The 24273-nt window shown below is 37.8% G+C and overlaps 2 protein-coding genes and 1 pseudogene across 4 annotated transcripts in view; 1 reads left to right on the forward strand and 2 right to left on the reverse strand.

Annotated features, from left to right (window-relative positions):
* Positions 1–5925, reverse strand: part of RPA1 (replication protein A1) — a 45580-nt gene extending 39655 nt beyond the window's left edge. Inside the window, exons 1-2 of one of the 2 annotated variants that reach the window (XM_074319587.1) lie at positions 5773–5881; positions 5312–5406 (exon numbers count right to left, since the gene is read on the reverse strand). Coding sequence is in view for 1 of the 2 variants with exons in the window: in XM_019755527.2 (XP_019611086.2) it covers positions 5773–5805 (33 nt within the window). In the remaining variant the exon portion in view is untranslated. Of the gene's footprint in view, positions 1–5311; positions 5407–5772 lie in introns of both variants that reach the window. The other variant, XM_019755527.2, reaches the window with a different exon arrangement.
* A 129-nt stretch (positions 5926–6054) lies between these two features.
* The window catches only part of SMYD4 (SET and MYND domain containing 4), a 37981-nt gene continuing 19762 nt past the window's right edge, over positions 6055–24273 (forward strand). The window contains exons 1-3 of one of the 2 annotated variants that reach the window (XM_019755524.2): positions 6055–6271; positions 7219–7364; positions 23244–23388. In XM_019755524.2, the coding sequence (XP_019611083.2) occupies positions 7231–7364; positions 23244–23388 (279 nt within the window). In that variant the 5' untranslated portion in view covers positions 6055–6271; positions 7219–7230. Of the gene's footprint in view, positions 6333–7218; positions 7365–23243; positions 23389–24273 lie in introns of both variants that reach the window. The other variant, XM_019755522.2, reaches the window with a different exon arrangement.
* LOC109460274 (large ribosomal subunit protein eL33) lies at positions 15937–16269 on the reverse strand (annotated as a pseudogene).

Below are 24273 nucleotides of genomic sequence, written 5' to 3' on the forward strand. Positions count from 1 at the left end.
AGGAAGGACAGGATTTGAAATAGATGAAAGACCTTTGGAAAGCAATGGTTCTGGAAAATTACCCGTCACTTGTGTAACCTTGGATGCCATATTCAACAGCCTGTAACTTTCCGAGGAATGTGCGGTGGGTATAGTTACCGTGCAGGCTGATGGCTGAACTGGCAAGCTCTTTTTCAGCATCTGAGCAAAACTGGGGACTCAGGAGCCCTGAAACCAGTCATGTTGGCAGACATATTCTCACCAAAATCGGCCTTCCTGCCTTGTAGGCCAGACCCAACAGTGGGCTGTAGGCCGAGGGGCTCACCGACAACACCACTGCTTCAGAATACACATTATTTTTAGTACACCTGGAATATTTTCATCAAGATAGCACATGTGCTGGGCAATAAGACAAGACTCATTAAATGTTAAAAGATTGAATTCATACAGAGTACATTATCTGACAACACTGGAATTAAACCAGATATCAATACCAATATATCTAGGAAATCTCCAAATACTTGGAAGTTAAACAGCAAACTTCTAAATAACCCATCTGCTGAAAATGAAATTACAAGAGAAATTAGAAAGTATTAATTGAATGAAAATGAAAATACAATCTATCTAAGTGTGCGGTATGTAGCTAGAACAATGCTTACAGGAAAAACTATAGCTTTAAATGATTATATTCAATTATCTAAGCTTCCACCATAAGAAGCCAGAAAAAGCACCAACTAAACCCAAGTATGTAGGAGGGAAATAACAAAAGAGCAAAAATCAATGAAATAGAAAATGGATAGACAATAGGAAAAAAACAATTGAATCAACGGCTGGTTCTTTGAGCAATAAAATTGATAAATCTCCAGCTAGTATGGTCAAAAAAATATAAAACATATATTGTCAATAGGAGTAATGAAAAAGGCATCGCTAAAAAAAATTTTAAAGAAAAAGGCATCACTATAAATCCTATGTAGATAAGAGAATATTAGAAACAACTTTATGAAACAATTTAGATAAAATGGGTAAGTCCCTTGAAAAACATAAATTACTAAAATTGACATACAGAAAAACAAAAAATCTAGATGGCTCTATATCTAGTAAAGAAACTAAATTTATACTTTAAAATAGCTCAACAAAGAAAACTCTAGGTCAGGATGGATTTACTGACAAATTCTGTATGTCATTTAAGAACAAAAACTACCAACCCTGCATAAATTATTTCAGAAAATGGAAAACATCTTCCAACTCACTTTATGTTAAAAAAATATATGTGATGCTTATATTTAACAAAAGACATATCCAGAAAAAAGAATTCTTACAACTAATTAATAAGAACACGACCCAATTTTCTAAAAGGACAAAAGATCTGAACAGACTTCACAAAAGAAGACATACAAACGGCCAATAATCACATAAAAAGATGCTCAACATTATTAGTCATCAGGAAAACATAAATTAAACCCATGGTGATATACCACTACATATTTATTAGAATAGTTAAACTTTAAAAAACTGACAAAACTGGGGGCCGGCCCGGTGGCTCAGGCGGTTGGAGCTCCGTGCACCTAACCTGGAAGGCTGCCGGTTTGCTTCCCACATGGGCCAATGGGCTCTCAACCACAAGGTTGCCGGTTCGACTCCTCAACTCCTGCAATGGATGATGGGCTGCACCCCCTGCAACTAACACCAGCAACTGGACATGGAGCTGAATTGAGTCCTCCACAACTACGATTGAAAGGACAACTTGACTTGGAAAAAATCCTGGAAGTACACTGTTCCCCAATAAAGTCATTCCCCTTCCCCAATAAAATCTTTAAAAAAAACAAAAACTGACAAAACTAAGTGCTGCCAAAGATATGGAACAACTAGAAGTCCCATAACCACTTTGGAAAACATTTGGCAATTTCTTACAAAAGTTACCATATGCCCCAGCAAGTGCAGTCCTAGGTATTTATCCAAGGGGTATGAAAACATTTCCACAAGACTTGTACATAAATGTTCAAAGTATCTTCATTCATAATAGCCAAACAATGAAAATAACCCAAATGTCCAACAATAAGACAGTGTTTATTCATCAATGGAATACTACTTAGCAATAAAAAGGTACAAATACTGAAACAACATGAATAAACCTCAAAAGCCATTTGCTGAGAGAAGGAAGCCAGACACAAAAGCGTACATATTATTTAGTTCCAATTACATGAAGTTTTAGAACAGTCAAAACTATAGTGATAGAAACCAGAACTCAGAACAGTGGTTGCCTGGGGTAGAGGCAGAAGAGGGGAAGGCAAAGGAGACTGAGGTGGTGTGATGACAGGGGAGTCAACACTTGTCAAAACTCATCAAACTGCATGCTTATAATAAGTGTATTTTAATAGATGAATGTAAATTAAACTTCAATAAAGGTGACTTTTTAAAAAAGTAGTTGTCTGGGTGGTGAACACACAATGTGATATATAGGTGATGTATTACAGAACTGTACCCCTGAAATCTATGTAACTTTACTAACAACAGTCATCCCAATAAACTTTAAAAAAAAAAGTAGTTATTTCTGGGGAACAAATTGGGGCAAGGTAGGACAGCTCAGTAATTTCATTAAACGCCTTTCTGTTCTATTTTATTTTAAAACCACATGCATGTGTTACTTTATTCTTTTTAATTTAGATACTGACTATAACATTTACTGTTTTCTGGGACATACAGCATGACATGTACACTTAAGATAAAATTGTCTTAAGCTTTCCAAATTAACATTGCTAATAAAAACACAAGGCAACAGAATGCCATAATCAAGGGCACATGTGTTTGAATCCTTGTTCCATGAACAAATTATTTAACTTCTCTACACTTTAAGTTCATCATCTGTAAAACGGGTAATAATAAAAATCTACCTTAGAGGGTTACGGGAAGTACTGGCTATTATAAAGTATCTGGCACATTGGAAATGGTCGAAAACATTAGTTCCTTTGCCTTTCTTTATATTACCCAATTACTTACAATATAAAAGCTATTCGTTCTATTTATCACAATAGTCCCATGCATTCTCTCTTACTTTGTGTTAGCTCTTACCCACAATGCCTCTGCTATTTGTGTGTTAGTTGTTTACCCATTAGGGCCTGTGTCTTTTAAACTAAAATGATATTATTTGTTTTAGCTAATAATCAAAGTTGACAAAGGTCCTCTACACTCTGTCACCACAAACATAGGCAAAAATTTTCTTTGTCATTTATGAATAAAACCGAATACTTTATCTGACACTAGAAATATGTTTCTAAAATCTTGAATATAGCAAAAACCTCATAATCATTCATTTTTTTTAAAGTGAAGACCTGTTCCTAATTTTTTTCCTACTACCATAATTTGTCTGAAAAGCAGCTATAAAGTAAATGATGCCAATTTGCAATTACTTCCCAGGTCTAATTATTCCTAATGTATTAAAATATCTACTCATTCCGCCAACTGTTCTTCCCCTTCCCGTTTCCCCCAAGCTCCCTTTCTTCCCCATTCATCTCTGTCCCTTTCTTTCCCCCCGCCTCATATGCAACTAGCAAACATTTATTGGGCACCTAAAACTTGCCAGCACTGCCCCAGGTATTCAAGGTACCATGCTGAGCAAAAAAAAACACACACAAAAAAACAGACATCATTTCAGACCTAAAAGAAATGTAGTCCAGTGGTGGAGACAGAAAGTAACTGATATTAATCAAATCAACAACAAATAAATGTAAGATTACATCTGTGATTATCAATAGGTAACATGCTGAGCATTCACTATGTATCTGGCCTGGGCTAAGCACTTTAAATGTAAGAACTCACTTAATCCTCCCACTACCCAATAGGTATTAGATATCATTACCCTATTTTATAGAACAGGAAAGGCCAAGTTTAGCATCTTGCCCAAAGTCACAGAGCTGATAAGTGAACTCAGAGAAATTTGGGTCTCAAAATAAATGGATTTAACCCAGCATGGGAAGTTAACAACTGAACTGACATGTGAAGATTGTTCGCCTATGAGTGTGAAAAACCACCTGGGCAGTAGGCAGAGGGAAAAGAATGATCAAAACCCTGTGGAAGGCAAGGGCATGGAATAAACCAGGAATTTAAAGAGAAAAAGGACTGGGAAGGAGGAGAGAACAAGTTGAGAATATGCTATAATGGAAATAGCAGGAGGGTATGCTGAGTGGCAGTGAGTGATCCAGGCAAAAAATGATGGTGCCAGCGAGGATGGCGAGAAGTAGATGGAGTTAAGAGATACATGTGCAAGTAAACATGTATCCTGAACATTCAGGGTGACACAGGAAGAATGATTCCTCAATTGCTCAACTTCTGGCTAGCATAACTTAATGGATAATAGTGCGATTCACCCAGACAGAGAATACCAAGTGGCCCAGATTCAGGAAGATAATGGACTTGGGACATGTTGAAATTTAAATGACTTTGAGATATCAGGTAGGCAGATAAATTATAGAGTTTTGTCTTTCAGAGTAAAAGGTGACTCTGGACAAAGAAACTTGTGAGCAAGTAACATAGAGATGGTAATGAGTTTGTCTTGGAAGAGAGCCTTGAGTCAACAAACATTTACGAAGAGGAACCTGTAAATAGGATGTGAAAACCAGCCAAGCTGCACCACAGAAGCCCAAAGAAGAGACTGCCACCAGAAGGAAGCAATGCTCAAGACTCAAATGCTGCTGAGCACTCTGATAAATTGAAGATTGAAGCATCTGTTGGATTTAGCCACTTGGAGGCACTGTTAATTTCAGCCCTATTTATTTCTACAGTGATCCTGGGGGTGACTGATTAAAGTGGGTTAATGGGTTGATGGAGGGCGGTTGTGCAACTCCAGTGGCTCTCAGAAATTGTCCTTTCAGCTGTGCCTGGAACACTCCAAGTCCTGCTGCCACTGTGTACAAGGCTCAGGTTCATTTCTCCAGAATCAACTAAGAAACGCTCTTTTCTGTACCCCTGCTTAGTTCTTTCTCCTAATTGTTTTTAAAATGGCAGATATGGTTTTGGTTTCATTGGAGTGATTTCTCATTGCCTCAGAGAGCGTGGCAAACCCATATGCCCCATATGTACTGCAGTCAGCCACACCCCACAACTCTGTAGCACCTATAGGAAAGTTCTGAAGCAACCAGAGTTCTAAACAGCCATGATTTAGCTAAAAAAGCAATATCCCTTTGCATTTTAGCAGTTTTGCAAGAAGTGTGGTTCTTTAGAATACCCCATCTAGTGTTTATGTTTGGTGAGCGTTGGCTTTCATGAATTCAACATGTGCTGAGTGTCTACTCTGTGCCAAGCACTGGGGATACAGAAAGCAAGACAGGTCTCTGACCTCAATACGCTGACAGCCTAGTGCAGGAGACAGACAAGCAGACCAGGGCACGGGGTCGGATGGACTACCTGGGCTTGAAGGCTCAAACGCTTTCTCTGTGAAATCGGAAATGAAATAGCTGAAAACAGACAGTTCTGGAGAAGTTTGGCTGTGGGTGGGGGGGGGGGAGGCAGAGAATGGTCTCAGGAGTGAGATGGGGGGAGTCAACAGTTTATTTTGTTTCGTGTTCTTAAGCAGGAAAACGCAAGCATGTTTAAAAGACGATGGGAAAAATCCTTTCAAGAAAGGGTGATGATTCCAGGGAGTCCACCGGGCGGTTCCCCCCCCCCATTCCCGCTATCTCCTCCTCTCGTTTTCTCTTCCCTTTCGCCTCCAGCTCTTCATCCCCTTCTCCACTCCGCACAGCCCCAGAGCCCACAACCACTCCGGCCCTCCGGCCCAGCTCGCAGGCATCTCCTCACCGCTATGGCCCCTTCGCTCAGGTGGCCCACCATGGCTCCGCCGCAACAACTCCCGCGCTCCGGCTGCGCTGCTGCCCAGGCTTCACCCCCGGACTACGGCGCGCTCTAAAGCAATTGGCCCGAAATGCTGAGTACGCCACTTCCGCCTCTCGTCGTTTACCCGGCACAGGGGCGGGCCTAGGGGCTGAGCAGCCACCGCATTGGCCGAGGCGCGGCGGGCGACCACGTGACCCTCCCAAACCTAACTTCAGGCCTAGTCGCCGTTTGGCGGGATCTGAGGGCATAGAGCCAGGATACGGGACGCGCCAAGGTTGACGCGAGCGCCACTGAAAGAAGCGAGTGGAACAGTTCCGGGATCTTTGCGAGCGGGCTCTCGGAAACATACCCGGCTCGACTGGTAGCCCAGAGGAGAGCTAGAGCTGCTCCCTGATAACCCTGCTGCTAAATGTAGTCAAAGCAGTGACGTGATCCTGAGATTAGCACACTGGGGTTTCTGAAGGTAAATAAGACCTGGTTCCTGCCCTCAGAAAAGAACATAGGCTGTCGCGGGAGTTTCCGCTGTAAGTAGCCCTAACTCAAGGTAGGCATGATATGGGCCCCAGGAGAGAGACAAAGTGTGCTGGAATCACACTGATGTAAAATCAGAGAAGGCTTCCCGGAGGAGGTGTCATTTGAACTGTGGAAATTTGCCTGGTGGACTCCAAGTGAGGGCAGGGATGAACCTGGAAAAATGAATAGCCTATGCAAAAAATGGAGTGATGAATAATAGCCTGGCAAGCTGGGGATAGCATTGAATAGCTCAGGATAGTAGTTACCTACGGAGGAGGTGAGACTTTGAACATTAGAAAGTAAGCCAAGGGTCAAATAATGAAGGGTTTCTATGGGGCTTTCCTAAATGCTAGGAGGAGCATTGATGAAGTTAAGGCAGAGTACTGACATCTGTCTGAATGCAGAGGGATTAAATGGGGGGGGGGGACTGAGGGCATGGAGATTAGTTATGACACGCTGGAAAGAATGCCAGACAAGACACGGTGAGGGCTTGAATTAAAAGAATGACCTGGGGATTGAAAAAAACAACGATGTAAGAGATATAAATATTTGTTAATAGTCCCTGGGGAGAGTGAGAAAGAAGAATCTGGGAGGTCTCTCAAGGTTTCTGACTTGAGCAACTAGGGTAGATGGAGTTCTAAGAGAACAAGGATGGTGGCTGTCAATTCACCTAGCGTGGTGCCTGGAACAAAGTAGGTTTTCAATAAATAATTTCTGAATGAAAGAATGTTGAGTGAATTGGAGAAAATATAGATCCTTCTTCAGCATGTAAACAACTATAGAAAAAGAGCACAAGAATTGGTTATGTTGCTTCATGCTTGCTGGAATGAAATCTGGATTTTCAAAATTGTGCATTTGTAGAAATCTAAATTCCTTACTTTCTTATTCATTTTGTAGACTTAAAGTAGCATGGATCTGCCTGTAGATGAGTGGAAATCATACCTATTTCAGAAGTGGTCTTTGCTCCCAAAGTCCATTCAGGTCACAATTTCTACAGCAGAGACTTTGAGCGATGTCTTTCTTCACACCTCTTCGCTTCTTCAGTAAGTGAATGAAAGCTTTAACCAGGGAAATTTTAATCTGGGAAATGTTCCCTTTTGTCATGTGCTCTCAAGTTATATCTCATTTTGATGGAAAGATTCTAAGTTTATTTTATTTTTTGCATAAAGCATTTTATCATTTTAATTTTTTCGTGTGGTCAAGTAACCCTATTTTATTTTATTTATTTATTTTTACTTATTTACTTTTCATGAGTTTCAGCTGTACAAAACAACATCATGATTAGACATTTATACCCGTCACAAAGTGATAACCCCAACAAGTCTACTACCCCTCTGACATCATACATAGCCATTGCAATACCATTAACTATATTCCCTATGCGGTACTTTACATTCTGTGACTATATGTATATATATTTAATTATAGTTGACATTCAGTATTACTCTACATCAGCTTCAGCTGTACAGTGCAGTGATCAGGCATCTACACAATCTATGAAGTGATCTCCCCGATAACTCCAGTACCCATCTGACACCCTACATAATCTTTACAACATTATTGATTATATTCTCCGTACTGTATTTCACATCCCTTGACTACTTTGTGACTACCGGTTTGTACTTTCTAATCCCTTCACCTTCTCCCTTGCCCCCCTACCCCCTCCCATCTAGTAGCAACCATCAGTTTTTTTTTCTCTGTATCTCTGAGTCTATTTCTGTTTTGTTTGCTCGTTTATTCTGTTCTTTAGATTCCACGTATGATTGAGATCATATGATGTTTGTCTTAGTCTGACTTATTTCATTTAGACTAATATCCTCTAGGTCCATCCATGTTGTTGAAATGGGAAGATTTTGTTCTTTTTTATGGTCAAGCAATACTCCATTGTATAAATGTACCACAATTTCTTTATCTAGTCGTCTACTATGGTCATTTTGGTTGTTTCCATACCTTGGCTATTGTGACTAGCACTGCAGTAAACATAGGGGTGCATATATTTTTTTTGAATTAGTGTTTTGGATTTCTTTGGATAAATACCCAGGAGTGGAACTGTGGGGTCATAAGGTAGTTCTAGTTTTAATTTTTTGAGGAACCTCCATACTGTTTTCCATAATGGCTGCACCAATTTGCAATCCCACTAACAGTGCACAGGGTTCCCTTTTCTCCACAACCTCACCAACACTTGTTGTTTGTTGATTTATTGATGATAGCTATTCAGATAGGAGTGAGGTGGTATCTCATTGTGGGTTTTATTTGCACTTCTCTGATGATTAGTTATGTTGAACATCTTTTTATGTGTCTATTGGCCATCTGTATGTCCTCTATGAAGAAATGTCTCTTCATGTCCTTTGCCCATTTTTTAATTGGATTGTTTGGTTTTTTGGTGTTGAATTGTATGAGTTTTTAAAATAAATTTTGGATATTAACCCCTTATCAGATGTATCATTGGCAAATATCTTCCCCCATTCAATAAGATATCTTTTTGTTTTGTTAATGGTTTCCTTTGCTGGGAAAAAACTTTTTAGTTTGATGTAGTCCCATTTGTTTATTTTTTCTTTTGTTTCCCTTGCCCGAGGAGGTATATCAGTAAACTATTACTAAAGGTAATGTCTGACTTCCTGTGTTTTCTTCTAACAGTTTTATGGTTTGGGGTCTTACATTTAAGTCTTGAATCCATTTTGATTTTATTTTTGTATATGGCAGAAGAAGGTGGTCCAGTTTATTTTTTTGCATATATCTGTCCAGGTTCCCCAGTACCATTTATTAAATAGACTGTCTTTACCCCAGTGTAAATTCTTGCTTCCTTTGTCATAGATTAAATGACCATATAGGCATGGATTTATTTCTGGGCTCTCTCTTCTGTTCCATTGATCTATGTGTCTGTTTTTATGCCAATACCAAGCTGTTTTGATTTCTATATATACTTTGATATAGGTAGCATGATACTTCCCACTTTGTTCTTATTTCTCAGGATTGCCGTGGCTATTTGGGGTCTTCTATAGTTTCATATAAATTTTTGGTTTATTTGTTCTAGTTCTGTGAAAAATTTCATTGGTATTTTTATAGGGATTGTGTTGAATCTATATATTGTTTTGGGTAATATGGACATTTTAACTATATTAATTGTTCCTATCCATGAGCATGGTATATGTTTCCATTTATTTGTATCTTCTTTAATGTCTCATAATTTTCTGAGTACAGGTCTTTTACTTCCTTGGTTAAATTTATTCCTAAATATTTTTTGATGCAATTGTAAATGGGATTGTTTTCTTAATTTCTCTTATAATTCGTTATTGGTGTATAAAAATGCAACCGATTTCTGAATATTAATTTTGTGTCCTACTTTACTAAATTTATTTATCAGTTCTAATAGTTTTTTTGGTGGAATCTTTGGGGTTCTCTATATATACTATCATGTCATCTGCATATAATGACTATTTTACTTCCTCCTTTCCAATTTAGATGCCTGTTATTTCTTTTTCTCGTCTGATTGCTGTGGCTAAAACTTCCAGTACTATGTTGAATAAAAGTGGGGAAAGTGGGCATCCTTGTATTGTTCCTGATCTTAAGGAGAATGCGTTTAGCTTTTCCCCATTGGGAATGATGTTAGCTGTGGGTTTGTCATATATGGCCTTTATTGTGTTGAGATGTGTTCTCTCTGTTCCCACTTTGCTGAGAGTTTTTATCATAAATGGATGCTGTGTTTTGTCAAATGCTTTTTCTACATCTATTGAGATGACCAAATGATTTTATTTTTCATTTTGTTTATTTGGTGCATCACGTTAATTGATTTGCGGATATTGAACCACCTTGCATACCAGGAATGTCTCCCACTTGATCGTGGTGTATGATCTTTTTAATGTATTGCCGAATTCAGTTTGCTAATATTTTGTTGAGTATTTTTGCATCTATTTCATTAGGGGTATCAGCCTATAGTTTTCTTTTTTGGGAATGTCTTTTTCTGGTTTTGGGATCAGGGTAATGGTGACCTCATAAAATGAGCTTGGAAGCCTTCCCTCCTCCTGGATTTTTTAGACCAGTTTGAGAAGAATAGGTGTTAATTCTTTTTTATTTTTGTATTTTATTTTATTTTATTTTTCAATTGGGGAAGGGGAACAGGACTTTATTGAGGAACAGTGTGTACTTCCAGGACATTTTTTTTTTTCCTATGTCAAGTTGTTGTCCTTTCAATCTTAGTTGTGGAGGGTGCCGTTCAGCTTCAAGTTGTTGTCCTTTCAGTCTTAGTTGTGGAGGGCGCAGCTCAGCTCCAGGTCCGGTTGCCGTTGCTAGTTGCAGGGGACACAGCCCACCATCCCTGGCAGGAGTCGAACCGGCAACCCTGTGGTTGAGAGGACGGGCTCCAACCAACTGAGCGGATCCAACCAACTCAAGGTGCCGTGTTCAATCTTAGTTGCAGGGGGCGCTTCCCACCATCCCTTGCGGGAATCGAGGAATTGAACTGGCAACCTTGTAGTTGAGAGCCCACTGGCCCATGTGGGAATCGAACCGGCAGCCTTCGGAGTTAGGAACATGGAGCTCTAACCTCCTGAGCCACCAGGCCGGCCCATGTTCATTCTTCTTTGAATGTTTGGTAAAATTCACCTGTGAAGCCACCTGGTCCAGGACTTTCGTTTGTTAGGAGCTGGTTGATAACTGATTCAATTTTTTTGGTAGTAATTGGTCTGTTCAGATTTTCTGTTTCTTCTTGATTCAGCCTTGGAAGATTGTATACTTTTAGGAATTTATCCATTTCTTTTAGATTGTCTAATTTGTTGGCATATAGTTGCTCGTAGAAAGATTAAGTTTAGATTTTTATATTTTGGGGCATTCAGCAATTCTTACTGTTTCCAGTGTTTTCTAACCTACTATAACAGAAAAGGTAGGGGTGTTATTTAGCTTTTTTGGTGTCAATGTTATATTTCAATAACCAGTGCCTTGCAATAGTCACTAGACTGTGAACTTTGCCATCTCCCAAAGGTTGTAGTGGAGATTTACTAGCTGCACATAGAAATTCCTAAGTGCTCAAATTTGGAAAGGATCTTAGAGGTCATATAGTCTAACCTCAGTATTTTTCAAACTCTTGACTACATTCATCAGGAAGAAATATTTTAGATCACAACCTAGTACACACACACACACACACACACACACACACACACACACACATACAACTAAAACAAGAATTTTTCTACAACTTCATTCAGTGAATTTTTATTGATCACCTATTTTGTGCCCCAAATTCTCTAAAACTGATAAAAGATGCCAACACACAGATTCCCTAAGCTCAGCAAATCCCAAGTAGTGGAAACATAAATAAAATCACACCTAGGGACAGCAGACTCAAACTGCCAAAAACTAAAGAAAAAAAAAAGAGGAAATCTTAAAAACAACCAAAGAAAAAAGACATGCTACCTTTATAGGAATAAAAATAAAACTAATAATGGCTGATTTGTTTCAATGAATCTACGGAAGCCAGGAGATAATTGAATGGCACATTTAAAGGACTGAAAGAAAAATAAAGCAAAACAAACTTGCCAACCTAGAATTCTATTCCTAACGAAAATACCTTGCAAAAGTGAATGCAAACTAAAACATTTAGAAGTAAGACATGACAACAGTAGTACCAAGGGGAAGATGGATAAATGGAGTTCAATTGTTGTTAGGTTCTTATATTGTTTGGAAAATGGTAAAAGTACTAACTGAATATGGTAATAAATCAGGGATTCATTTTGTAACCTCTAGGATAACCACCAAATGTATGCAAAAATTTATAATCAAGTCAATTCTCTCTCTTTCCCCATATGGTAGGCAGAATAATACATTCTAATATGTCCATGGCCTAATCTCTGGAATTTGTGAATATGTTAGGTTACCTGATAAAGGGAAATTAAGGTTGCAAGTGGAATTAAGATTGCTGGTCAGCCAATTTTAAGATAGAGAGAGTAGCCTGGATTATCCAGGTGAGCCCAGGGTAAGCACAAGAGTCCTTACAAGAGGAAAAAGGAGAAAGAGGAGAAGAATCAGAGGGAGATGTGACTATGGAAGAATAGTCAGAGAGATGCAACATTGCTGGCTTTGAAGACATAGAAAGGAAGCCCCAAGCCAAAAAATGTAGGCAGCCTCTAGAAACTGGAAAAGGCAAGGAAACAGATTCTCCCCTAGAACATCCAGAAATCAATGCATCCTTACCAACACCTTGATTTTAGCGCATTGAAACTCGTGTCAGACTTCTGCCCTTCAAACTGTAAGATAAATTTTTGTTTGTTTTAAGCCATTAATTTTGTGGTGATTGTTACAGCAGCAACAAAAAACCTAATACACTCCCTTTACTTCCCTAATCCAATTACTGTTGGCAGCTAGACCATTACAATAGCTTCCGAACTGGTTTCCCCTCCACCCTTGTCTCCCTCAGAACTATTTTCTATACCACAACAGAAATCATTTTTCAAAACACAGATCAGATTTATTGATCTCACTGAAAACTGTTCAGGAGTTTCTTTTGCTCTTAAATAAAGACTAAAATTCTTACTGCCTATTTCTCCGGCCTCCTCTTTCACCACTCTCCCCTTTCAGACATACTGGGCCTTCTTTCAATTCTTGATATTCACTATGCTTCTTTGTGTCACATGGCCTTCACTTATTGTAGTTCTTCTGCCTGAAATGCTTGTCCTAGTTCCTCTCTACTCCACTGTTCCCTAAGAACTAATTAACTTCTCATCCTTCAGGATCAGCCAAATCTTTCCTCAGGAAAGCCTTCCCTGAATCCCAGCTGGGTCATCTTCATTTTTTATACATTTACAATACTACATACCTTTCCTTTTTTACATTTGTGTAATCATTTGGTTAATGTCTGTCTTCACTACTAGTCTGTAAACTCCATGAGGGCAAGGATCTTGTCTGTATTTGTTTGTCTTTCTGTAGACAAGAGCAGTGCAGTGTCAAAAAAACAGGTACTCAATAAATACTAATTGAGGGGCGGCCGGATGACTCAGTTGGTTAGAGGTCGAGCTCTTAACAACAAGGTTGCTGGTTCACTTCCCACATGGGATGGTGGGCTTCGCTGCCTGCAACTGAAAATTGAAAACAGCGACTGGACTTGGAGCTGAGCTGCGCCCTCCACAACTAGATTGAAGGACAACGACTTGACTTGGAGCTGATGGGCCCTCGAGAAACACACTCTTCCCCCACATTCCCCAATTAAAAAAACAAAAAACGGTGTTTAAAAATAATAATAATAATAAAATAAATACTGATTGAATTACCTGAAGCTGAAGTTGACTAATATTTATGTCAACTATAGTTTAATATATATAGTCACAGAATGTGGAGTACAGCATGGGAAATAGAGTCAATGGAATTGTAATAGATATACAATGTCAGAGGGGTAGTAGATTGGGGGAGGGGGGTTATCACTTTGTGAGGGGTGAAATGTCTAACTAGTGCACCTGAAACTAATTTTAAAAAAGAAAAAAAAATACTGATTGAATGACAGCTTGGTAATGTGTATAAAGCTCTTAGTTCAGTGGCAGGCACATATGACACATAAATGAGAGTCTCATCTATATGCAGATACATAAACACGTACCTTTCACATTCAAGGTTGACGTTTTATCTTTATGCCACTAACTATCACAGTGTCTTTCTAGTTCTTTGTATGTAGTCTCATTCATTTGTAGATAAATATACACTTACCTTTTTTTCTCTGTTAGATTATATCGTGTGCTTTGTCCTGTGAGGTGTTTTCTAACATCACATATGATATTGCTAGTGCAATATGCGACAATTTATTCTTTTCCCTATTGATTGATGGGCAATTACATTATTTCTAGATTTGGTTTGGTTTTTTGTTTGTTTGTTTGTTTGTTTTACTGTTACAAATAATGCTGCAGTGAACAAATGTTATATGTTTTTGTACATAGATTTAGAACTTAAGATAGTTTCTTGAAAGAGGAATTGTTACATCAGTAGTTATAAGCATTTTAAATTTAATAAATTTGTCTTCCTATAAAAGGCTTTACCAGTTTACCATGAGCAGCATATAAAAACCCTTTCCCATGTCCTCACCAACATTAGAAAGCAACCATCTTTAATTTTGCCAACCATAAGGACAAAACAATCTTGTTTAATTTGCATTTTTCTGATTACTAGTGAAGTAATTGACTATTTCTGACATCACACCCATTTATAGTTCTTCTGTGAATTGTTCATGTGTACCCTTTGCCCATTTTTCTAGTGGAGTGTCTATCTTTCTCTTATTAATTTGTAGGAGATCTTTTTAAATCTGGCTTTGTAATTCTCTGCTATATATGTTACTAATTTTTCTCTTAGTCTATTACTTATCTTTTTTACTTTACTAATGGTGTCTTGCATTGTATATAAATTATGTGTATATGTTTTAACTTATACAGCTATGTCTGTCACTTTCTTACAGCTTCTGGATTATGTGTTTTAGGATAGTCTACTCCAAGGTTATAAAAATATTATTTATTTTTTCCTAACATTTTTTGTAATTTTGTGATTTCATTTTAGCTCTCTAATCCATCTGGAACTTATTTTTGTGTGTGATGTGAGGGAGTAGTCTAAGTTTTTTCCAGATAAGTTTTCCACAGCATTTATTGACTAGTTCATCATTTCCCTAGTGCTTCAAAATGCTATATTTTTCAAAAACTAAATCCCCACTTTTCCATAAATTTGTTTCTAGACTCTTTTTCATGTCAAAACCAGAGGTTTTTAATTAGTGACTTTATAGTATCATATTAGAATTCTTTCAATTTCAAGTAACAGATACCCAGTTCAAATTAGGAAATTTATGGCCTATGAAACTAGGATATCCAAGGCAGATCTATTTTCAAGCAGGATTGTATCCAGGGGCTCAGATAATGTCATCAGACTCTATCTCTTCATGGGTCAGACTCTCTCCACCTGATGGCACAATAACCATTGGTAGCCCTGGGCACACACTAATAACCACAAAAAAAAGTCTAATAACCACAAAAACGGAGGCCATCTTTCCTGAGAGTTTTGGCAGAAAAGGTTTGGGTTGGACTCTGATCAACCTAACTTTGATCACATGTGCATCCCTTCAACCAATGGGGCTAGGCTCCTCTGATTGGCCAGGCCTATATCACATGCCCAACCCTGTTGTGCAATTGGAGTCCACCCTACTTCAACCACAAGGAACGGCTTCCCCTCTGAGATATTATTACCAAATGTATTGAGAAGGGGCTCTCAAAAGCAAGGAAGTCTAGTACATATGTGGCTTTGCTGTCTGGTAAGCCAGATTCCCACCCACACATATTAAGGCATTATTTTTCAAGATTTTCAAGAATATCCTGGCTATTTCATACACATTTTCCTCATGTAAACTTTAGAATTGGCTGTTAAGTTCCATAAAAAATATTGTTGGTTTTTTTTAATTAGGATTGTGTTGGGTTTATAGGTTCATTTAGGGAGACTTGACATCTTTACAAAATATTAAATTTCTTCACCCAAGTAAATGGTATGTCTTGCCATTTGTTTAGGATTTCTTTTATGCCCTTAAGTAAAATTTTATTGTTTTGTTTGTTTGTTTGTTTTACAAGAGAACAAATCCACTTTATTTACTTTTCTGTAAGTTTAAATCCTTGAGGGGTAGAGCATTACCCGGATTCTGTGTCCTATGGCCTTAGCAGGGATGTGGCTTCTGAATTTGGCATGAACCATGCCACTGTTTCCATGAGCACGAGTTACTTTGCCCAAGATTACTCTGGTTTTGTTCGTTTTGCCACCAGGAGTCCCTGTGTTGTTCTTGGCCTTGTACACATAAGCACATCTCTTGCCCAGACAGAATTCAGTTTCATCTCGAGCATAAACACCTTCAATTTTGAGAAGATCTGTGTGCTCTCTCTGGTTCCAGAGACCCCGCTTATAGCCAGAAAAAAAGGCCTGGGACCACTGCCTTCCAGACATGTTTGTTGTTTTAGAAATCCAGTTACCAGTAGGCCTCCACAGGTTCCAAGATGGCGGGCGGGTTGAGGGGAAAGCTATCGTTTTCTTTATATAGATCTTATACATTTCCTCTTAGATTTAGTCTTACTTTTGTACTTTTGTAAGGTTTTTGTTGCTATTGTAAATAAGACTTTTGCCCCCCTCCAATTACATTCTCTGATAATTGGTGGTATAAATAAAAGCCAGGACTTTTTAAAAATCATCTTATAATTGGTCACCTAACTGTACGTTCACATTAATTCATAATTTTTATGCCAATTCACTTAGAATTTTTAGGTAAGTAGCTAAATATGCAGATAGTAATCCTCCTTTCCAATATTTGTGCCTCTTATTTTACTCTTTAGTTATCATAGCATTGGTTAGAGCTCAGTGCAATGTTGAATAGTACAGTCTTTTAAGACATTTGCCATAGGTTTATAATACATACCCTTTTACGATTTAAGTAAGTCCTCCTATATTCTATCATAAATAGATGTTGAATTTTACCAATACCTTTTTGATATATTGTGGGAGGAATGATCATTTTCTTTTTCTCTTTTAATCTGTTAATATTGGATTTACATCAGTAGATTTACTGAAGTTGAACTGTTTTGAAGATAAACTATCATCTATCATTTTAACACATGGCTAGATTCAATTTGCTAATGTTATTTTTAGATCTATGTTCATAGGTGATATTAGCCTACATGTTCTTTTTTGTGCTCTGTTTGTCAACTCTTGGTATCAGGGTTATTGTAGCCTCATAGCCTGAATTGGAGAGCTTCCCATCTTTTTCTGTGCTCTGTAATAGTTTACATAATGTAGGGAATATTTAATTCTTAAAAGCTGGTAGAAAAATCCTGTAAACCTATGTAGACCTGGTGCCTTATAAAGTTGAAATATTTTCTTTCTTCAGTTTAATTTTTGTCAGATTAATATGCATATAGTGTAAAAAGTCAAATAGTACTTTAAAGCCTGTAAAGAAAAACAGCAACTCTCTTTCTCACTCTTCCCCATTCCTACTCTCCAGAGATTGCTACTTAAAATTGTTTTGTTTCTTCTGGCACTTAATTTCATAGTACTATAAACAGTATGCTAACACTGCTGTTTCTTTCTTCTTCTTCTTCTTTTTTTAAGATTTTATTGGGAAAGGGGAACAGGACTTTACTGGGGAACAGTGTGTACTTCCAGGGCTTTTTTCCAAGTCAAGTTGTTGTCCTTTCAATCTTAGTTGTGGAGGGTGCCGTTCAGCTTCAAGTTGTTGTCCTTTCAGTCTTAGTTGTGGAGGGCGCAGCTCAGCTCCAGGTCCAGTTGCCCTTGCTAGTTGCAGGCGGCGCAGCCCACCATCCCTTGCAGGAGTTGAACCGGCATCCTTGTGGTTGAGAGGACACGCTCCAACCAACTGAGCCATCCAGGAGCTCAGCGGCAGCTCAGCTCAAGGTGCCACGTTCAATCTTAGTTGCAGGGAGCGCTGCCCACCATCCCTTGCGGGACTTGAGGAGTTGAACTGGCAACCTTGTGGTTGAGAGCCCACTGGCCCATGTGGGAATCGAACTGGCAGCCTTCGGAGTTAGGAGCATGGAGCTCCAACCGCCTGAGCCACCGGTCCAGCCCTAACACTGCTATTTCTTGAATTTTTAGTTTTAGATGTCAAATTTTGCTCTCCTACCCTCACTCACATGTATGTCTGTACTTTGTTTTTCCCTCATTCTCTCATTATAACTATATTATAATTTATAATATAACTAATAGAATATGATATTGGTTAAACCAATATTCAATACATATGTCATTATATCTGTAAATATTGCTCATATGAACCATGAAATATACTTTGAATTACATTTCCTTTCTTGTACAACTCTTGTTTTCCCTGGAGTTAATAATTACCTTCATTTTATTTGTTTTTTTGGGGATTTTTTTGTTTGTTTGGTTTTTTATTGGGGAAGGGGAACAGGACTTTATTGGGGAACAGTGTGTACTTCCAGGATTTTTTTTCCAAGTTAGGTTGTTGTCCTTTCAATCGTAGTTGTGGAGGGCGCAGTTCAGCTCCAGGTCCAGTTGCCGTTGTTAGTTGCAGGGGGCACAGCCCACCATCCTTTGCGGGAGTCGAGGAGTCGAACCAGCAACCTTGTGGTTGAGAGCCCACTGGCCCATGTGGGAATCGAACCAGCAGCCTTCGGAGTTAGGAGCACGGAGCTCCAACCACCTAAGCCACCGGGCCAGCTCCATTTTATTTGTTTTGTGTATCCTCAAACTTCTCTACTTCAGAACAAGTCGGGGAGGGATGGCGAAAAAAAATTAGCTCTGAAGAGCTGTTTGTAAAACTATTCAATCATAATCTAAAGTGACCCAAAAAAGATTTAAACTTCTAATCGCCATGTGCATGCCCATTAAATAAAAGTATGACCTGAAACTAATAAAAAATAAGCAGAGAAAAAAATTTTTTAAGTATGAATTGGGCCTTTAAAGCTTAAAACCAGGCATACAGTTTTCTTTCTTGCTGTTTTTAGTCTTTGAGGAATGTTTTACCAAATTTGATGCCTTTCATCGGTATGGAAGACCTTCTGAGACAGATGACTTCCCCCTGCTTGGTGATCTGCAGTGTCCTATGGAATCCTTAAGACTCATTATCCACACTCACTGCCTTACCATTTGTTTCGATTTTGTACTGATTCAACTAGAATACCTCCTGCCAGAAAGAGAGGAGCTCAAAGCCTAATGGATTTATGTAAAAAGGAACATAGAAACCAGTCTGAAGAGGTTCCCACTGGCCAAATTTAGGACAATTTGAGCATCAAAAAATATAATGATGTAATGGTTTATAACAATGAATTTTTTTAAAGGTCATGGTGATACTCAAATAAATATGTAAATAAGTAAAAGAAAGAAAGGGGGAAACACTTATCTTTACAGAAGCATATCAATTAATAAATTTAGAAGTAATGATAGAACTAGAAAATCACCATTTTGTAATCCCTGGTGTAATAACTGATTCTGGCAATGATATTTAATGGATGCTGAAACCATTAGAAGAAAGATCTCTGGGAAACAGTTTATTCACGTGGTCTCAAAGTATGGCCCCAAAGATTACTTAAGTACAATGGGAGAGGTATCTTTATATTGGAGAAATCCAATAGTCACCACTTTAACCAAGTGATCAAACTTAGCGTCACCAGTAGTAGAAACTACGTGACATTATATGTCTCCTGATTTGAAACAAGTATACAGATTTAACTATGTACTAATATTCTTGACAAAAGTTGTTTAATCTGAATCTAATCATGAGGAAACAATGAGGTAAAACCAGAATGTGGAACATTTTCTTGGCCTTGAGTCTTCAAAAAAATTGTGGGATTGTCTCAAAAGAGACTGAAGAGAAATAACAACTAAATTTAATACATGGGAATGCTGATCCTGAATCAAGTTAGGGTAAGAAAAAGATATAAAAGGCACTTTAGGAATAATGGGGGAAGTTTAAATGATATTTGGTTTAGTATTAATTTTTTTAAACATGATAATGATATTGTGATATCAAGATATAAAAGAATGTCCTTACTCTTAGCAGGTGAACTCCCAGAATGACTGCACTTACTTTGAAATGCTTCAGGAAATAATGTGTATATATGTATGTGTGTGAATTATTAAGATATTGTTTCTCAGCTCCAATCTTCTGTGCTCTCTTCTGGGGCTGGGACTTTCTGCTATGCCAATTACTCCAAGAGAGGCTTTGCTTCTCTAGGGCTCCAGAGAGATAAGCAAGGCTGGAAGAAGAAGGAACTTGCTTCTTTCTCTTTGCTTCCGAATTAGAATCTACATGCCAAAGAATGAAGTTGGACCTTTACTTTACACCACATACAAAAACTAACTCAAAATGGCTCAAAGACCTAAACTTAAGAGCTAAAACTATAAAACTCATAGAAGAAAACATAAGGCAAAAACTTATGACGTTGGATTTGGCAATGCTTTCTTAGATATGACACCAAAGGCACAGGCAACGAAAGGAAAAATAGACAAATTGGACTTAATGAAAATTAAAACATTTTGAGCATCAAATGACAATATCAGCAGAGTAATGGGAAAAGAATATTCGCAAATTATATACCTGACAAGGGATTAATATCCAGACTATGTAGAGAACTCCTAAGACTCAACAACAGCAAAAAAAAAACAAAAAAAAACAAAAAAGCCCAATTTAAAAATGGGCAAAGGACTTAAATAGGTATTTCTCCAAAGAAAAGATACAAAATGCCAAAGTACACATTACAAGATGCTCTTAGCATTACTAATCATTAGGGAAACGTAAAGCAAAAACTACAATAAAGTATTGTTTCACATTCATTAGGTTGGCTACTATTAAAAAAAGAAAACAGACAATAGTAACAAGTGTTGAGAATGTGGGGAAATTAGAGCCCTTGTGCACGTTGCTGGGAAAGTAAAATGGTACAGCCACTATGGAAAACAGTATGGCGGTTCCTCAAAAAATTAAAAACAGAATTACTATATGATCCAGAAATCCCACTTTTAAGTTTATACTCAAAAGAATTGAAAACGACCTTGAACAGATATTTTGCACACCCATGTTCATAGCAGTATAATTCACAATAGCCAAAAATGGAAACAACCCAAATGTCCATTGACAGATGGATGGGTAAACAAAATGTGGTGTATACATGCAATAGAATATTATTTAGCTGTCAAACAGAATGAAATTCTGGTACATGCTACAATATGGATGAACCTTGAAAACATGATGCTAAGTGATATAAGCCAGACATAAAAAGACATATATTGTATGAGTTCACTTACATGGAGTACCTAGAATAGACAAATTCATAGAAACAGAAAGTAGAATAGAAGTTACCAGGGGCTGGGGAGAGTGAAGAATGGAGAGTTTAACGAGTCTGTACAAGTTTGGGATGTACAAAGTTCTGGAAATAGATAGTGTTAATGATTGCATAATACTATATATGTACTTAATGCCACTGAACTATATACTTAAAACTGGTTAAAATGATAAATTTTGTATATTTTACCATAATAAAAAATTAATTAGAAAAGTTGTTCCACCTCACTTCCTCAAATTTTTATCATAACATTCCAGGAGAAAATTTAAAATATTAAAAAAAGAAAGAACACCCATTTTCTTTTCAAAACTTTAAATTAATTACTGAGTTAAACTTGGTGCCCAAAGTAAAGAATGAATTATTGCAGCTTAGGTCTTACACCAAACAATTACAAAACATTGAGTTTACCATCATGTTGGATTAAGATGAAAGAATATCCATATGCTGTTATTACTGTTCACCCCAACCTTTTTGTTTGAATAGGTTTTTCAGGTTTAACTTAATTTAAAACAATACAAAAACAAAGAGAACAACGAACAGGCTCTATGGAACACCAGATGTGCATGAGATATTGTCCTCTTATTTTCTGGACTGGAATAAATTTAAAACAGACAAGCACACCTTTTGAATTAAATAAAATCTTTCCCAACTTTTCTTTTTGTGTTACTAATTTTGAGTTTTTTCTACATTGTATTTAAGTACCAATAAAATCCTATTTGATATTAACTTATTATATATAACAAAGTAACGTTTTGTGAAATTCCAACGTATACATACACAGATGTACCATACTGAAACACAATGTAAAAAGGATTTCTGGCCCGGCCCTGTGGCACAGAGGATTAGAGCTCCATGCTCCTAACTCCAAAGGCTGCCGGTTCGATTCCCATATGGGCCAGTGGGCTCTCAACCACAAGGTTGCCAGTTCGATTCCTCGAGTCCCGCAAGGGATGGTGGGCAGCGCCCCCTGCAACTAAGATTGAACATGGCACCTTGAGCTGAGCCACTGAGCTCCCAGATGGCTCAGTTGGTTGGAGCGCATCCTCTCAACCAGAAGGTTTGCGGTTCGACTCCCAAGGGGATGGTGGGCAGCGCCCCCTGCAACTAGCAATGGCAACTGGACCTGGAGCTGAGCTGCGCCCTCCACAGCTAAGACTGAAAGGACAACAACTTGACTTGGAAAAAAAGCCTGGAAGTGCACACTGTACCCCAATAAAGTCCTGTTCCCCTTCCCCAATAAAATCTTTAAAAAAACAACAAAAAAAACAACACAGTATTTCTTATGGTGGGTCTTTGTAAACAAAAATTTGAAAAACAGTTTCTAAACATTCCACAGTTTTTATTTTGATTTCCTCTTTGACCTAGAGTTACTTAAGAGAATTTTTAGTTTCCATGTTAATTCATATTTGCTTCGTAGCCAAACGGTATAATCTAGGTTATTCTGTACTGTTTCTCCTTATTGGAAAAGGGTGCATTCTCTATTGCCAGTGTGTGTGTATGTTTGTGTATTTATATGTTAGATCAACTTTATTAATTTTGTTATATAGAGCATTTGCATACAGTACTTATTTTTTTTTAATTTTTCAAGTTGAAATTTTAGATTTACTTGCAAAAATAGTACAAAGAATAGCTGTGTAATATCCCTCTTTCAGATTCCCCAAATGTTAACATTTCACTACATTTACTTTATGATTCATTCACCCACCCTTTCTCCCTCTCTCCGTCCTTCACCCCCCACCCCCCAACCTCTCTGCTATGGCAGCCATTCAACTCAGGTATTTTCAACACAGTTTAAGTGGAGAATATGCTTTGGTGCAAAGACTGTGTATTATGTCATTCTCCACACCCATGCTTGTATATGATGTGTTATCCGTTGGCTAGTAATTACGAGATAAAGAATAAAAAATTAACACTCTGTTCTCTAAATAGAAATTCCAGTCCCTGTCTCGGAGACAAGATTTCCCTCCCAGTCACTACGTAATACATAGAACCTTATGTGTCCCAATGTTTTGCAGGCAGTCATTACTGTTTCAAATGCAATGGTAAGGAGCTTTCCTTGAAATAATAAACTTGTGCTTTGTTTGTTTGTTTGTTTGTTTCTCCATGAAGATCTGAGGATGAGATGTTTTTAAAAAGGCTTTCTAGAGGTTACCTTGTGGGAAAGGACCCCAACGCTCCCCTTTTCTACAGAGAAAAAGGAAACAAAAAATTTCAGGAGAAGGATTATATGGGAGCCACAGTGCTGTACTCTAAGGTAAGAAACTCCCAGCCCAGCAGGAGGGGTTATTTCAACAATTTCACAATGTGTATTTCCTCAGAAGATAGAGCCTTATTGCTGAATGATATAGCCAGTGGGAGCTTTGTCTATAATTTGTGGATTGGACTTGAAAAAGAAAACTGGTAGAATTCTGCTGTTGGTTATGTTCTGAAACAAAAGGTAGTTTGTATTATGTGTCCTGAATTCCATCAAGAAACTTCTATTCCCATATTTGTTCAAACACCTTATAGCAATAGGCTTATTGGACCCCTTGTCCCGCCTTGCTCATGTCTGTCAGCTCATTGACGTGTATGCCATTTTTGTCTGAATGACTCATGAGACTATTCATTTGATAGTCCCGATTTAGAGAGCAGCTAGATTTTTGATTATCCAGTGTTAGCTACAACCAGTATGACTTAGATTAAATTATTACTAGAAAGGAAAATAAACTCAATTGCCACCACCCAGTTGAACTCCATTTTGAAGGTTGTCAACAAATAGCTAAAATTATACTAACCATCAAGGAGCTAGATTTTGACGAGGAATAGTGGCTTTTATCAACCTATTGCTTTTGTTGTCCTAATTCCATAGTAGGAACTGGAACAAAGTCCGTGAGAGACTTCCTTCCATAACTTTTTAGAGATAAATATGGGCTTAAAGCAAGAATGCATCACTCCCTTGGACTAGGTCTGTGATCTTGTGTATTAAAAGAATGACTGTAAATTTGAAGGTGGACCCCTACTCTGAGTCTTTAACTGCCTATGCTTAAATTTTGGAATTAGTTTTCTAAAAACTATCAGACCTACAATCGCAACTTCTATAATTAATAAAAGTCCTGCTTGGTAATGTTATAACCAAGTATTTAGCTGAATTATATAAGCA

The sequence above is a fragment of the Rhinolophus sinicus genome, linkage group LG15 (assembly GCF_036562045.2).
Source record: "Rhinolophus sinicus isolate RSC01 linkage group LG15, ASM3656204v1, whole genome shotgun sequence".
NCBI classification, from domain to species: Eukaryota; Metazoa; Chordata; class Mammalia; order Chiroptera; family Rhinolophidae; genus Rhinolophus; species Rhinolophus sinicus.